Consider the following 15,990-nt stretch of genomic DNA (forward strand, 5'->3'; position numbering starts at 1 on the left):
AAGATTATTATCTGAATGGTGTAGAGTTAGGTAAGGGAGAAATACAAAGAGATATAGGAGTCCTTGTTCATCAGTCACTGAAGGTGAATGAGCAAGTGCAGCAGACAGTGAAGAAGGCTAATGGAATGTTGGCCTTTATTACAAAGGGAATTGAGTCCAAGAGCAAGGAAATCCTTTTGCATTTGTACAGGGCCCTGGTGAGACCGCACCTGGAATATTGTGTACAGTTTTGGTCTCTATGGTTAAGGAAGGACATCCTGGCTGTAGAGGAAGTGCAGCGTAGATTCACAAGGTTAATTCCCAGGATGTCCGGACTGTTTTGCGCAGAGAGGTTAGAGAGACTGGGCTTGTACACGCTGGAATTAAGGAGATTGAGAGGGGATCTGATTGCAACATATAAGATTATTAAGGGATTGGACAAGATAGAGGCAAGAAAGATGTTCCAGATGCTGGTAGAGTCCAGTACCAGAGGGCATGGTTTGAGCATAAGGGATAGGTCATTTAGGACGGAGTTAAGGAAAAACTTCTTCTCCCAGAGACTTGTGGGGGTCTGGAATGCACTGCCTCGGAAGGCAGTGCAGGCCAATTCTCTGGATGCTTTCAAGAAGGAGCTAGATAGGTATCTTATGGATAGGGGAATCAAGGGATATAGGGACAAGGCAGGAACCGGGTATTGATAGTAGATGATCAGCCATGATCTCAGAATGGTGGTGCAGGCTCAAAGGGCTGAATGGTCTACTTCTGCACCTATTGTCTATTGTCTAACCATCGTTCCATCCTCTCAACATGTCATTGGATTTTCCAGCCCTCCCCTCTCCTCATCAGTCATCTGCAATCTAAAGCAGGTGGACACTTCCATTTCTCAGTTTTCTTATATGTATAGATCTGGTCACTGTACTAAAGGAAGGATGTGAGTGTGTTATAGATGGTGCAGTTTTAGCCTTGTGAAAAAATGGAATTATTTTCACCAGGGCAGAGAAGGTTAGCTGAGATGTATAAAATTGAGTAACCTGGATACTGCAAGCTGGAGAGTAATGAGCTCAAAGTAGACAAGTCATCAAATGGGGAACAGAGATTTAAAACAAAGGACTAGAGTTGTGTTCCATGAACATTTTCACCAATTGTGGGGTGGGGGGGGGGGAGGTGTGGAGCTCACTACCAAAAGAAAGATGGGGCCAGAACTGTTCCCTCACTCCTCCCTTCCCTATGCAGAGTACTTGGACAAGGACATGAAGTGAGGCAGCCTAATAGGTTCTGGCAGATTTGGGAAGTGCTATTAGACTGGATAGCTTGCAATTAACAAGAGCAGATAAAGTGGTCTTCAGTCTTGCCATAAACATCCCTAATTTTGAAAAGATATTGCAATTTCTTCCTCAGTTCTTCCTAACCCACATGACTCAGTGAACACTAAGCACAGGCTGTGTGCAATGTATTGAGCTACTGGGGATTTTAAGTTAAATCCTCCGATTTGCTCTGTGTAATGTTGAGATTTCAGTAGACATCTGAGATCAGTAATAAATGAACAATAATGCTTTATTTTTATTTCCTGCAGGCATCAATCAAACAGTGAATGCTGGAAAAAACATTGGATTAGTCATCGGTAAGGAGCAAGAAAAGGGACTTTGCAAAGTAAACCACAAGGAAGTATCTGTACTGATAGGTTACACATGAACTGTGTTGCTGGCCAAGAGATTGGGAGTAATGATCTAAAATATGCAAGTTCACATCCAGATTCAGGAGTTGGGGATGGTTTAATTTTGTGAACTGAATAAATCTGGAATTACAAATTAACATTGATTAAAATCTGTTTGGTTTAGGATACAAAATATAGATGCAGATTTGATGGTAACTCTTGACCCACAACATTCCCTCTGAAATGGGTTACTCAGGGTAATAAATGTGGCTCATGTTAATGACACCCACATTCTGTGAATTAATTTTAAACAGTAGTCACCAACTCAGTATATTGGGTAGAAACCTTTTATTCTCATGTCGGTATTAGAAAGAAACAAAGTGGAGCAATAACAAAAATGATTTATGTAATACACCCCAAATATTTACATTTTATGTAAAATCTATAGTTTTTTTGAATTATTACTACTTGACATACTTGCTTCAGTCTTACTTTCATGGCATTCAACTCCACAAAGCACTGGAACCAATCTCGAAGGGTAAGGAGGGTTAAGAGTTGCTTTTCTTACCATACAGAACATAAGGCATAGAAGCAGGGGTAGCCCACTGAACCCATTTTGATCCAGTCAGTAAGATCATAGCTAATCTTTTACCTCAGTGCCACATTTGGAGTACTGTGTCTAACTTTGATCATCCTATCATAGAGGAGATTTTATTAAACTAAGAAGTGTACAGAAAAGATTAACCAGCATGTTGCCTAGACTTGGGGGGTTTGAGTTACAAGGAGAGGTTGGAGAGACTAGGAACATAGGAGATTGAGGTGGGAGGCAGTGACAGGGTGAAAGCACATATTTTTATTCCCAGGATGCGGAGAGCCTAATACAGGAGGAGAGAGGTTTAAAACGGACATTAAGGGCAGCTTCTTCTCTCAAAGGGTGGTGTGTACTTGGAAAAAGCTGCCAGCAATATTGTTGAGGTGGGCAACCTTGTACATGGATAGGAGAGATTTAGAGGCCCATGGGCCAAATGTGAGCAGATGGGACTAGTTTACTGGGCAACACAGTCAGTGTGGTCAAGTTGGGCTGAAGGACTTATCCCTGTACTATATTACACTTTCTGTCACTAAACTAAAAAGTAATGATTTCCTTAACATCTAAAAGTATCACTGCCGGCAGCCACATAACATGCCCGATGACAGTTTTCATTAAAGATATGTTGAAAATGCAACAGGCTAGCAAGAACATTGCAAAGAGCCATCCACAAACAAGAGAAAATCTGCAGATGCTGGAAATCTAAGCAACACACATAAAATCCTGGAGGAACTCAGCAGAACAGACAGTATCTATGAAAAAGAATAAACAGTCACCATTTCAGGCTGAGACCCTTCATCAAATTTATTATATATGACTCACTGTAACCATATTGGTCTCACTCAGTTCCAGTTCCCTCCCACATCCCCAAAATTATGTGTGTTGGCAGTTCAATTAGTCACTGTAAGTTGCCCCTAGTTTGTACTTGGGTGGTAGAAACTGGGGTAAATTGATGGGAAGGTAGGGAGTATGATGGTTATGGTTGGATTTGTGTAAAAAACGAGTAGTAGTGGTGTGATCACTCGAGTCGAGTATGATGTTCTCTTAATGGGTTGTCTATTGGCGTGTCCTCAAGTGGTTGTAGAGGCTGATGTGGGATCCACATATTCTGGGCAAGAGTAAGTGTTGGCTGTGGTTAGTGGGTGGGTCTTTTGGTTGTTTGTAACCATATGGGTCAGTGTGCTCTTGATGGACCAAAAAAACTGTTTCCATGTTGTATCCCTCTATAACTCTGATCTTTCACTGTGAAGCTTCACACTCTGCAGTCTTATATTGTAGCAGTGTTTCTTGAGTATTATAATGGCCCAAAATTTTATTTTCAAATCCAAGTGAACCTAACCAGTTAGTCCATTTGCTTTTTATAACTGTTGATATTTCTGCTGAACTCCATAATTCCTGAACTGCAGTTAATCAAGTAGACTTCTATGGTATGATAATTGTTGAGAAAGCCAGCATCTGATCAAAAGACCCAACCACTAAGCACAGCCACAACTTACTCTTGCCCACACTGCACCAGAACTTGGTACTCAGTTCGAGTGATCACACTACTATGATCCCTGAATGCTTTCCGATTTGTAATCACTGGTTTCTTTTCCTTTCAATCCAAGGGACCAGCACAGGCAGCTTGTTTGTCATTTTCCTGGTTATTCTGTTCTTCGTTTGGCTATTGGTTTGCAAAAACAGAATGTGAGTAATAGTTGAATTTTAGTTTCTTATTGCAACTATGCCAATAATACCACCCAAGCTGCAGCACTGAATTCTTCTCTACAACCGTGGCCAGTTTTGCTGCGGATCTGAGTGGGGAACTGTCCCATTGAGCAGTGACTGGGAGACATTTCATTTCACTCCCACCCCCACTTCAAGTATGGCCAATTTATAACAGCTATGGCCCAGAGCAAATTGAGGAAAGATGTCTGCTCTATTATTGTTAGATAATGGATGATTTGTGTCTCAATTCTTGTAGATTTAAAGATGAGTTTTATTTGTCACATGTATGCGGAAACATCAAAATTTACAGTGAAAAACGCTGTTTTTGCGTCAATGACCAACAAAGCCTGAAGGCAATCAGGGGGCAGTTCACAGGTGTCGCCAAGCTTTCAGTGCCTACATAGCATGCCCACATCACACTAACACTAACCCCTATTTCTTTTTGGAAAATATGGGAGGAAATCCACATTGACTCTGGGCTAGCCATACAAATTCCTTACAGACAGCAGTGGGATTGGAACCCTGGTCTTCCAATCACTGGCACTGTAAACCGTTATACTAACTGCTTTATAGCACTGGAAATCCCTCCCTATTATGGGCCTTAATGGCAAAGCCAATATTTACTGTCTACTACTAATTATCCTTGGGAAGGGGGTGAATTGCTTCTATTGGGCAATGTCTGGGGTAAACTTTGTGAAGCATTGTCTTACCAGGGTGGGATCACATGTAGAGAGCCACTGCATCGCAGAGGCAGAGACTTAGGTTCCATCTTGACTTCCAATGCTGTCTGTGCGGAGTTTGCATGTTTCCCCTATGACTACATGGGTTATCAGTGTGATACAGCATTAAGCTTTTATTCTCCTGGAGGTCATGTTGTCGGCCACAGAAATCTTTCCTAGTGAGGGAGGACTCAATAGGTTCTTCTGCTCTTCACCCACTCCTTCTTGTTCTGGCTTCTGATCCTTTCATTTTCGGACTTGATGAAGGGGTCTAAACCCAAAACGTCGACTGTTCATTTCCATCCATGGATGTTGCCTGACTTGCCGAGTTTCCCAGCACTTTTAGACCATAAGAGAGAGGTGCAGAATTAGGCCACCTGGCCCATTGACCCTTATGGCTGATTAATTATCCCTCTCAACTACATTCTTCTGACTTCTCCATGTAACTTTTGATGTCTTGATTAATCAAGAACCTGTCAGTTTCGCTTTAAATATGACTTAGCCCACACAGCCATCTGTGGCAATAAATTCCACAGATTCACTGTTCTCTGGCTAAAGAATTTACTCCTCATCTCTGTTCTAAATGGGCGTCCCTCTATTCTGAGGCCTTGCCCTCTGGTCTTATACTCACCTACTATAGAAAACATCCTCTCAATATCCACTCTATTGAGGCTATTTAATATTCAATAGATTTCAATGAGATCCTCACCTCATTCTTTTAAAATCCAGCAGGTACAGGCCTAGAGCCATCAAATGTTCCTTGTATGCTAACCCTTCCATTCTCAGAATCATTCTCATGAACCTCCTTTGAACACTCCAATTTCAGCACATCCTTTCTTAAATAAGGGGCCCAAAACTGCTCACAATACTCCAAGTGAAGCCTTGCCAGCACCTTATAAAAGCCTCAGCATTACATCCTTCCTCTTATAGTCCCCTTGAAATGAATGCTAACATTTGGCTAGCATGTAAGACTAGCAGAAAGGAGCTTCAGAAAGAAATTAGGAGAGCCAGAAGGGGCCATGAGAAGGCCTTGGCCGACAGGATTAAGGAAAACCCCATTGCATTCTACAAGTGTGTGAAGAACAAGAGGATAAGATGTGAGAGAATATGACCAATCAAGTGTGACAGTGGAAAAGTGTGTATGGAACTGGAGGAGACAGCAGCAGTACTTAATGAATACTTCGCTTCAGTATTCACTACAGAAAAGGATCTTGGTGATTGCAGGGATGACTTACAGCGGACTGTAAAGCTTGAACATGTAGATATTAAGAAAGAAGATGTCCTGGAGCTTTTGGAAATCATCAAGTTGGATAAGTCACAGGGACCAGACGAGATGTACGCCAGGCTACTGTAGGAGGCAAGAGGGGAGATTGCTGAGCTTTGCATCAGCAGTGGGGATGGGAGAGGTTCCAGAGGATTGGAGGGTTGCGGATGTTGTTCCCTTATTCAAGAAAGGGAGTAGAGATAGCCCAGGAAATTATAGACCAGTGAGTCTTACTTCAGTGGTTGGTAAGTTGATGGAAAAGATCCTGGGAGGCAGGATTTATGAACATTTGGAGAGGCATAATATAATTAGCAATAGTCAGCATAGCTTTGTCAAAGCTGGTTGTGCCTTACAAGCCTGACTGAATTTTTTGAGGATGTGACTAAACACATTGATGAAGGTAGAGCAGTAGATATAGTGTATATGGATTTCAGCAAGGCATTTGATAAAGTACCCCATGCAAGGCTTATTGAGAAAGTAAGGCATGGGATCCAAGGGGACATTGCTTTGTAGATATAGAACTGGCTTGCCCACAAAGAGTGGTTGTAGACGGGTCATTTTCTGCATGGAGTTTGGCAACCAGGGTGTGCTTCAGGGATCTGTTCTGGGACTCTTACACTTCCTGATTTTTATAAATGACCTGGATGAGGAAGTGGAGAGATGATTTAGTAAATTTATTGATGACACAAAGATTGGGGGTGTTGTGGATAGTGTGGAGGGCTGTCAGAGGTTACAGTAGGACATTGATAGGATGCAAAACTGGTCTGAGGAGTGGCAGATGGAGTTCAACCCAGATAAGTGTGAAGTGGTTCATTTTGGTAGGTCAAATATGATGGCAGAATATAGTACTAATGGGAAGACTCCTGGCAGTGTGGTGGATCAGAGAGATCTTGGGGTTCAAGTCCATAGGACACTGTGCAGGTTGACTCTGTGGTTAAGAAGGCATACGGTGTATTGGCCTTCACCAGTCATGGGATTGAGTTTAGGAGCCATGAGATAATGTTACAGCTGTATAAGAACCTGGTCAGACACCACTTGGAGTACTGTGCTCAGTTCTGGCTTCTTCGCTACAGGAAGGATGTGGAAACCATAGAAAGGGTGCAGAGGAGATATACAAGGATATTGCCTGGATTTGGGAGCATGCCTTATGAGAATAGGTTGAGAGAACTCAGCCTTTTCTCCTTGGAGTGACGGAAGATGAGAGTTGACCTGATAGAGGTGTATAAGATGATGCGAGGCATTGATCATGTGGATAGTCAGAAGCTATTTCCCAGGGCTGTAATGGATAGCACAAGAGGGCAGATTTAAGGTGCTTGCAAGTAGGTACAGGAGAAATATCAGGTGGTGGAGGCAGGTACAATAGGGTCTTTTAAGAGACTCCTGGACAGGTACATGGAGCTTAGGAAAACAGTGTAAGCTGGGGTAATTTCTAAGATGGACCTATTCGGCACAGCTTTGTGGACCACAGGGCTGTAGGTTTTCTATGTTTTTGTTGCATGTCTTTCCTCACTACTGACTCAACCTGCAAGTCAACCTTCAGGGAGTACTGCACAAGGACTCTCAAGTCCCTTTGTCCTCTGAGTTTTTGAATTTTCTCCCCATTTAGCAAATAGTTAATGCCTTTATTCCTTCTAACAAAGTGCATGATCTTACACATCCTTACCTTACTCTATATACCATCCTGCCCCTTCTTTTCCATTCTCCTAATCTCCCATTCTCCTTCTGCAGGCTCCCCACTTCTTCTACACTACCTGCCCCTCCACCTGTTTTTGCATCATCTGCAAACTTGGTCACAAAGCCATCAATACCATCATCCAAATCATTGACATATGACGTGAAAAGAAGCAGTCCCAACACCCTTGCAGATCACCATTAATCACTGGCAGCTAACCTGAAAAAAACCCCTTTATTTCCCATCTTTGCTTCCTGCCAATCAGCCAAATTTCTATCCATACAGGTGCCTTTCCTGTAATATCTTGGGCTTTTATCTTGTTAAGCAGCCTTCTGAATGGCACCTTGTCAAAGGTCTTCTGAAAATCCAAGTAAGCAACATCCACAGACTCTCCTTTGTATACTCTGCCTGTTATTTCCTCAAAGCATTTGAACAGATTTGCCAGGTAAGGTATCCCTTTAAGGAAATCATTCTGACTATGGCCTACTTTACCATTGCCTCCAAGTACCCCAAAACCTTATCCTTACTAATCGACTCCAACATTTTCCCAACCACCAAAGTCAAGCTAATAGACCTATAATTTCCTTTCTTATGCCTCCCCTCCCACCTTCTTAAAGAGTGGTGTGACATTTGCAATTTTCCAGTCTTCTTGAACCATTCCAGAATCTCTTAATACTTGAAAGGTAATTTTTAATGCCTGCATAATCTGTTCAGTTTCCTCTTTCAGAACCCTGGGGTGTAGTCCATGTGGTCCAGGTGACTCATCTAACTTACAGGCGTTTTAGCTTCCCAAGTACCTTCTCCTTGTTAATAGCAACTACACTCGCTTCTGTCCCCAACTCTTGAATTTCTGGCATACTGTTAGTGTCTTCCACAGTGAAGACTGATGCAAAATACTTCTTAAGTTTTTTATCCCCCATTAATACCTGACCAGCGTCATTTTCCAGCAGGCTGATATCCACTCTCACCTCTCTTTTATACCTGAAAAAAAACCTTTTAAGGATCCTCTTTTATGTTATTGGTTAGCTTACCTTCATATTTCATCTTTTCTCTCCTTATAGCCTTTTTCATTGTCTTCCATTGGTTTTGCAAAGCTTTCCAGTCCTCTAACTTCAAACTAATTTTAGCTATACTATATGCCCTCTCTTTTCCTTTTATGCTGTCCTTGACTTCCCTTGTCAGCCACGATCGCCTCATCTTCCCTTTAAAATACTTCTCCATCTTTGGGATGTATCTACCCTGTGCCCAGAAACTCCAGCCATTACTGTCTGATACCATCCCTGCTAGTGTATCCTTTTAATCAACTTTAGCCAGTTTAGCTCTCATGCCTCTTTATTTCTCTTTCTTCCACTGTAATACTGAAACATCTGGCTTTATCTTCTCCTTCTGAAACTGCAAGGTGAATTCTATCACAGTATGATCACTGCTTCCTTAAAGGTTCCTTTATCAGTCAGGGGTTCCCAATCTGGGGCCCACAGATCCCCTGCTTAATGGTACTGGTCCATGACATAAAAAAGGCTGGGAACGCGATTTACCTTAAGCTCCCTAATCAAATATAGGTTATTACATAACACCCCATTCAGAGTTGCCTTTCCCCTCATGGGCTCAGTCACAAGCTGCTCATAGCTATTCTACAAACTTCCTCTCTCGGGATCCAGCACCAACCTAATTTTCCCAAATTACATGCTTATTAAAACCCCGCAACACTATTGTAACATTGCCCGTATTACATGCATTTTCTATCTCCTTGTGCAATTTGTATCCCACATCCTTGCACTAGCCAGAGGCCTCTATATAACTCCCATCTGGGTCTTTTTACCCTTGCAGTTTCTTAACTCTATCCACGAAGATTCTTCATCTTCTGATTCCATGTCAGATTTTCATCTTTTACCAACAGAGTCATCCCATCTCCTCAGCCTACCCTGCCTATCCTATTGATACAATGTTTACCCTTGGACATTAAGCTCCCAAGTATGATCTTCTTTCAGCCATGACTCAGTGATGCCCACAATGTCATACCTACCAATTTCTAACTGCGCCGCAAGATCGTCTACCTTATTCCATAAACCATGTGCATTCAAATATAACACCTCAAGTCATGTATTCATCACACTTTTTGATTTTGCCTGCATGTTGCACTTCAACTCATCTCACTGACTACCAGGATGTGTGTCTTTTCTCACAGCACACTGCATCTAGTCATTTACCAATTGTTCCACCCTCAGCCCTCTCTACTCTGGTTCCTATTGTCCTGCCAAATTAGTTTAAACCTTCCCCATCAGCTCCACCAAACCTGCCCACAAGGGTATTGATCCCCCTTCGGTTCAAGTGTAACCCATCCTTTTGAACAGGTCACAGCTTCCCCAGAAGAGATCCCAATGATCCAGAAATCTGAAATCCTGCCCCCTGCACCAGTTCCTCAGCCACAGATTCACCTGCCAAATTTTCCTCTTCGTACCCTCACTGGCAGCAATCCAGGGATTACTACCCTGGAAGTCCTGCTTTTCAGTTTTCTACCTAACTTGCTATATAATATCTCTTCTGGTGTGTTGTTGAATTGCATGTGTGTTGACATGAAGGTTAAGGCTTCATTCACAAGAGGAGGGAAAATCACCAGAAGGCAGTTGGACAGTAATCCACAGTGTGTATGTATTATGGTGCCGTGCAGAGTGAGAGGAGGTGTGTAAAAGGAATGTAAATGATCTTTTTCATTTTTGATTGCTGGTAGTTCACGTTTAAATTCAAATTTAATTGTTCACCATACATGAATAACCATGAATACAGTCAAAGCAAACAGCGTTACACTGAGACCAAGGTGCAAGGCACAGTACCAGCAGTCACACACAGCACGAGGCACATACAAGATAGCAGTAAAATAGTCATTCACAAAAATATATAATCCAAGTCCCCAGGTGTGTGAATGTTACAGTAGTCTACAATCAAACTCGGTACAGATTGCTGTCTACCAAGCGAACAGTACAGAGCATCACCAACTCCAACATGGACACCACACCATACTGGTGGAGTGCTGGACTCCGACATCTAACCCAGGGTATCTGCAAGCAGTCGACACCGCAGCTCAAGGCCTATTCTGTGCCACGCAGCTCCCCCAATGTCCGTTTCCATCATTCACCAATAAACCAATGAACCGGACTTGCAGCATTCCACATCACTACTGCCCAAGAGGATCTTGCAGTCACAAGAAATACGACTGAGACGATCATTCACTGTTAGACTGCACATCTCCTTTGTGCATTGATGCCTCTCTTTCGCAGCATCATGGTCCACACCAAGTGTAGTTCCTTCATTTTCTCCACCAATAAGCAACTCACTGCTCAAGTAGACCTGCAGTATTTTAAGTTCTTAATGTCCAGCGGGGTCTTGCAATCATAAAAAAAACTTAAAGGACAATAATACCTTGAGTTGACCCTGTAGAAGCTGCTGTGTCTGAACCAGCATCTCACTGGTTGTAGTGTTCTCGCTCAGGTGTAAGAGAACTCTGAACTAAACACCGAGGTAAACCATAGTCAATGAAAACAGGATCGCAGTAAGATTAACTGTTTACTGTTCACTCTTCCACATATGGTGAAAACTGTTGATAAAACAATACAAAATGTATACAGTATTTGTTTCCTTCTTGATATCACATTTACACCGTAAATACTTGCAAAAGTAAAACTACAACTACATTACATTAAAGTGCAGCATACAGTCAGAATCTACCTGCGCCATTGACTGCTTTAAATACACTTCAACACAAACTATCTGCAACTCTTTAACTAATGAAAACATAAACCTTATCAACCGTCATTACTTTTAACAGAATCAGCGTTAACAGTTTTAATTCAACACATCGATTATCTCATGAACTTACGGCGTTGCTTCACTGATGTTTCTAGTGCGTAGAAAGAAAACTTTTCTTGCACTGATCCTGCATATGTGAGCCCCCTCCTTAAGGTAGTGGGGTGACCCAATTATTTGCTTCATCTCTGAAGGCATTGGTGTCCATTATTTTTAAGAAAATGGCGTCTTGAGCTGATGGAGCAAGTTTATTATCATGCTCAGTTTGAGCAAAGACTGACTGACCCAGCATCTTGTCAGTTACTTTACATTTGTTAAAGCCTTGTTGTGCTTCCTTGTTACACATGAAACTTGTGCGGGGTTGAAAAATTGAATGGCGGCCACTCTCTAGCACATTGGTCTTGAGTGTGTTAACTGTTGGTTTGTGTACATTGCCAAGACACACCTCTCCTATCACCACCCAGCCCACATCCAGGCGTTGCGCAAAGGGGGCGTCGTGTGGTCCATTGACCTGCTGCCTAACCTTGTGCACCCGGAGAACATCCCTTCCTAATAGCAGGAGTATTTCTGCTTTTGGATCCAGTTCTGGGATGTGTTTGGCAATGTGGTGGAGATGTGGCTGGTGTAGCACTGCACTTGGCGTCGGGATCTCAGTGCGGTTCTTCAAAATTTCATTGCACTCTAAGAGTGGAGGGAGACAGATGACGACTTTACCATCCAGGGACTCGAGCTGGAAGCCCTCTGCCTTCCTTCCATAAGTTTCCACGCTGCCTGAGCAAGTTCTAAAGTAGTATGGGAACTGATTACTCTCAATGTTGAACAAGTCGAAGAACTCTGGACTGACTAGTGAGTGATTGCTCTGATCGTCCAGAATTATGTAGGCTTTGATGGCCTTGTCTTTGGCTCCCTTAGGGTACACCTTAGTGAGGCAGATCTTTGAACAAGAATGGCTTGACTGAGCTTGACCGCAAACTTCTGTGCAGCTCGAGCTGACAACAGTTGTCCTGGAGTGAGCCTCTCCCTCCCCGCCATCCTGTTGTGGGGGTGAAGGAGCTTTGTCGGTTTGTGGTAACGGGCTGGGATGCATGGCCCTATTGTGATTAGTGCTATTACATTCTGGGCACTTCACGGCGATTGTACACTCTCTAGCAAGGTGAGAGGTAGAGGAATAGCATTTAGACAATAGACAATAGACAATAGGTGCAGAAGTAGACCATTCGGCCCCTTGAGTCTGCACCGCCATTCTGAGATCATGGCTGATCATTCACTATCAATACCCAGTCCCTGCCTTGTCCCCATATCCCTTGATTCCCCCATCCATCAGATATCTATCCAGCTCCTTCTTGAAAGCATCCAGAGAATTGGCCTCCACCGTCTTCCGAGGCAGTGCATTCCACACCTCCACAACTCTCTGGGAGAAGAAGCTCTTCCTCAACTCTGTTTTAAATAACTGACCTCTTATTCTCAATCCATGCCCTCTGGTACTGGACTCTCCCAACATCTGGAACATATTTCCTGCCTCAATCCTATCAAATCCTTTAATTATCTTAAACGTTTCAATCAGATCCCCTCTCAATCTCCTCAATTCCAGCGTGTACAAGCCCAATCTCTCTGCATAAGACAGCCCTGCCATCCCAGGAATCAACCTAGTGAATCTACGCTGCACTTCCTCAATTGCCAGAATGTCCTTCCTTAAACCTGGAGACCAAAACTGTACACAATATTCCAGGTGTGGTCTCACCAGGGCCCTGTACAAATGCAAAAGAACATCCTTGCTCTTGTATTCAATTCCCCTTGTAACAAAGGCCAACATTCCATTTGCCCTCTTCACTGCCTGTTGCACTTGCTCATTCACCTTCATTGACTGGTGAACTAGGACTCCTAGGTGTCTTTGCATTTCTCCCTTACCTAACTCGACACCGTTCAGACAATACTCTGCCCTCATTTAAAACATTTTTTTCTCCTTGAGAAGGGCCATCCTCTCAAGGGGTTTTTCCCTAAACGTTCTGCATTTTTTGAGGGGGTGGGGTTTGTTATGCAATGGACAATACTTGCTAGGGTCGTTGTTAGTTGTAAAGGCTTCAGTCTTAAGCACTGAGACAGGTTTATTGATGTTGAAATTATTCGAAGTAGATTTATCTGGCTTGGTGTAAATTGTACTGCTTCCTGGACCCATGAGGCTAGGGTCGTTTCGCTTCTTCGCCTCCTTGCACACAAACCTAGTGAAATACTCGAAGGGAGGAAATTGACCATTGTTCTCTTCCTTGTACTCTGCGCCAATGGACACCCACCTTTCCTGCAGCCCAAATGAGTTTGTCCATGATTTGTCTAATCCCGTATGGAATATCTAGGTATAATAGACCAGTTGAGTAGCCATCTACTTTGGTGCCTTGAATCTTCATGAATAAATCTCCGAGCTCTCTTAACTTAGTGTGATCCTTGGCTGACACCTTAGGAAAATTTCCCAGACGTCGGTATAGTGCCACTTCAATAATTTCGGGGGCCGCATAGCCCTCCCGAAGTCTCTCCCATGCTTTGCGTAAGGCTAGCTTGGGGTTGTTGATGTACACTGAACGTATGCGGCTCACCTGTTCGCATGATTCTTTTCCCAGCCATTTCACCATGAGATCCAACTCTTGGGTTGCTCCGAACTGGACTCCGTGGATAGCGTTGGCGAATGTGGAGTACCATGCACGGTAATTTTTAGGTTTATCGTCAAACTGGTATAGTCTTGAAGTGATGAGATCTCATCGTGCTAAATACCGTGCCATGGGTTCAACTGCAAGTGGCATGCGGCCTGGGGGAATATGTCGGCGGTATATGACTGAGGGCGTACCTCTGTTATGGAATTTGGTGTTCTGAATTCAGCCTTTGCCTCTCTTCTCGCCAAATCTGGTAAGTTTGGTGTCGAGAAGTATTTGTCATCAGCCCTTTCATTCTGGAATTCATTGCGGAGTTGCAAGGGTAAATTGTCTTCCTCGGATGGATGTGATGCAATTGGGCCTCTCTGAGGCTCCTCATGAAATGGGGCATTAGCATATAAGTATGGAGAGGAAGAACGAATCTTCAGGTCTATTTGAGATTGGACATAGTCGCTTGTGTGTTCCAATCTGATCTTTTCTGAAGTAGATTTTACGTCAACCAGATCATACATTTCTTCAGCATTTTCTATTAACTCTGCTTCCACCCTGGCAGCTTCTGCTTCTCGGTGTAGTGTCAGCACTTCTAACTCTGACGCTATCCTTACCCTTTCCAACTGGTTTTCGGCTTCTCTGGCAGCCGCTTCCTTCCAGTTTTTGGCTTCTCTGGCAGCCGCTTCCATTTTCAATTTTGCTTCTTGTTCGGCTTAGAATGCTTGCACCTTGGCGGCTTCTGCCTTAGCTCTTGCATGGGCAGCCTTACTTGATGATGCCCTACTGCCCCTGTCGCTGGATGGCAATGACTTGATGCTGGATTGAGTTGTCATTGCAGCACTTGAAACACCTGATAATGCCGCCTTTTCACTGTAGTGTTCTCGCTCCGGTGTAAAAGAACTCTGAACTAAACACTGAGGTAAACCGTAGTCAATGAAAACAGGATCGCAGTAAGATTAACCGTTTACTGTTCACTCTTCCACATTAACGTATGGTGAAAACTGTTGATAAAACAATACAAAATGTATACAGTATTTGTTTCCTTCTTGATATCACATTTACATCGTAAATACTTGCAAAAGTAAAACTACAACTACATTACATTAAAGTGCAGCATACAGTCAGAATCTACCTATGCCATTGACTGCTTTAAATACACTTCAACACAAACTCTCCACAACTCTTTAACTAACGAAAACATAAACCTTATCAACCGTCATTACTTTTAACAGAATCAGCGTTAACATTTTTAATTCAACACATCGATTATCTCATGAACTTATGGTGTTGCTTCACTGATATTTCTAGTGCATAGAAAGAAAACTTTTCTTTCGCTGATCCTGCACATGTGAGCCCCCTCCTTTCCGTTTCTCCAAACCGGTATTTTCCCACAAGACGCGGCGAAACCGGGTGTGACGTCATCGCATGCCGCGATATATCACAGACAACGAATTTACTTTAAACAATCTTAACTTTAACTAGAAAATGCTAACAAACGAATTACTAAAGCGAAAATATTATAAACTAAACAAATGCCATAAAGGCAACACAGTGGTATTAAACAGAGCCAAATCTATTGGCAGCCTCTTGGATTTATCTCTCTCACAGTCAGGTTTACTGATATTGGTAGTGCCAAGCTTGCAAAGCAGAGAGCCTGGAAAATTTAAGGCGTACAGTTCACAGAGTTTGCTATGTTTTGTTGTCTCTTAGACATATTGTGCCAAATTGGATTATTTTTGTCCTGAAGAGTAAGAGGAAAGAGCAATGCTGACAGATAGTATCCCTCTTGCATAAATAAAACCTGGCTTAAGGCTCAGACATACCACAAGGAGGATCATGCACAGTAAATCAGACAAGGATAAAATGACTCAAGCCAAGATAATATTTGATTGTTTAAGACTTTTAACATAAAAAAAACAAGTAATTCAGTGGTATGTTTGGTCAAAACAGCTCTGTCTGTAAGGAAACTTGA

The 15,990-nt window shown here is 42.8% G+C and overlaps 1 protein-coding gene across 1 annotated transcript in view; it reads left to right on the forward strand.

Moving 5' to 3' along the window:
• The window catches only part of LOC132403630 (uncharacterized), a 108,556-nt gene that overhangs the window by 81,907 nt on the left and 10,659 nt on the right, over window positions 1-15,990 (forward strand). The window contains exons 10-11 of the mRNA XM_059987108.1: window positions 1,553-1,600; window positions 3,830-3,908. Of these exons, the coding sequence (XP_059843091.1) occupies window positions 1,553-1,600; window positions 3,830-3,908 (127 nt within the window). The remainder of the gene's footprint in view (window positions 1-1,552; window positions 1,601-3,829; window positions 3,909-15,990) is intronic.

This window comes from Hypanus sabinus, chromosome 13, assembly GCF_030144855.1.
Source record: "Hypanus sabinus isolate sHypSab1 chromosome 13, sHypSab1.hap1, whole genome shotgun sequence".
Lineage (NCBI taxonomy): Eukaryota > Metazoa > Chordata > Chondrichthyes > Myliobatiformes > Dasyatidae > Hypanus > Hypanus sabinus.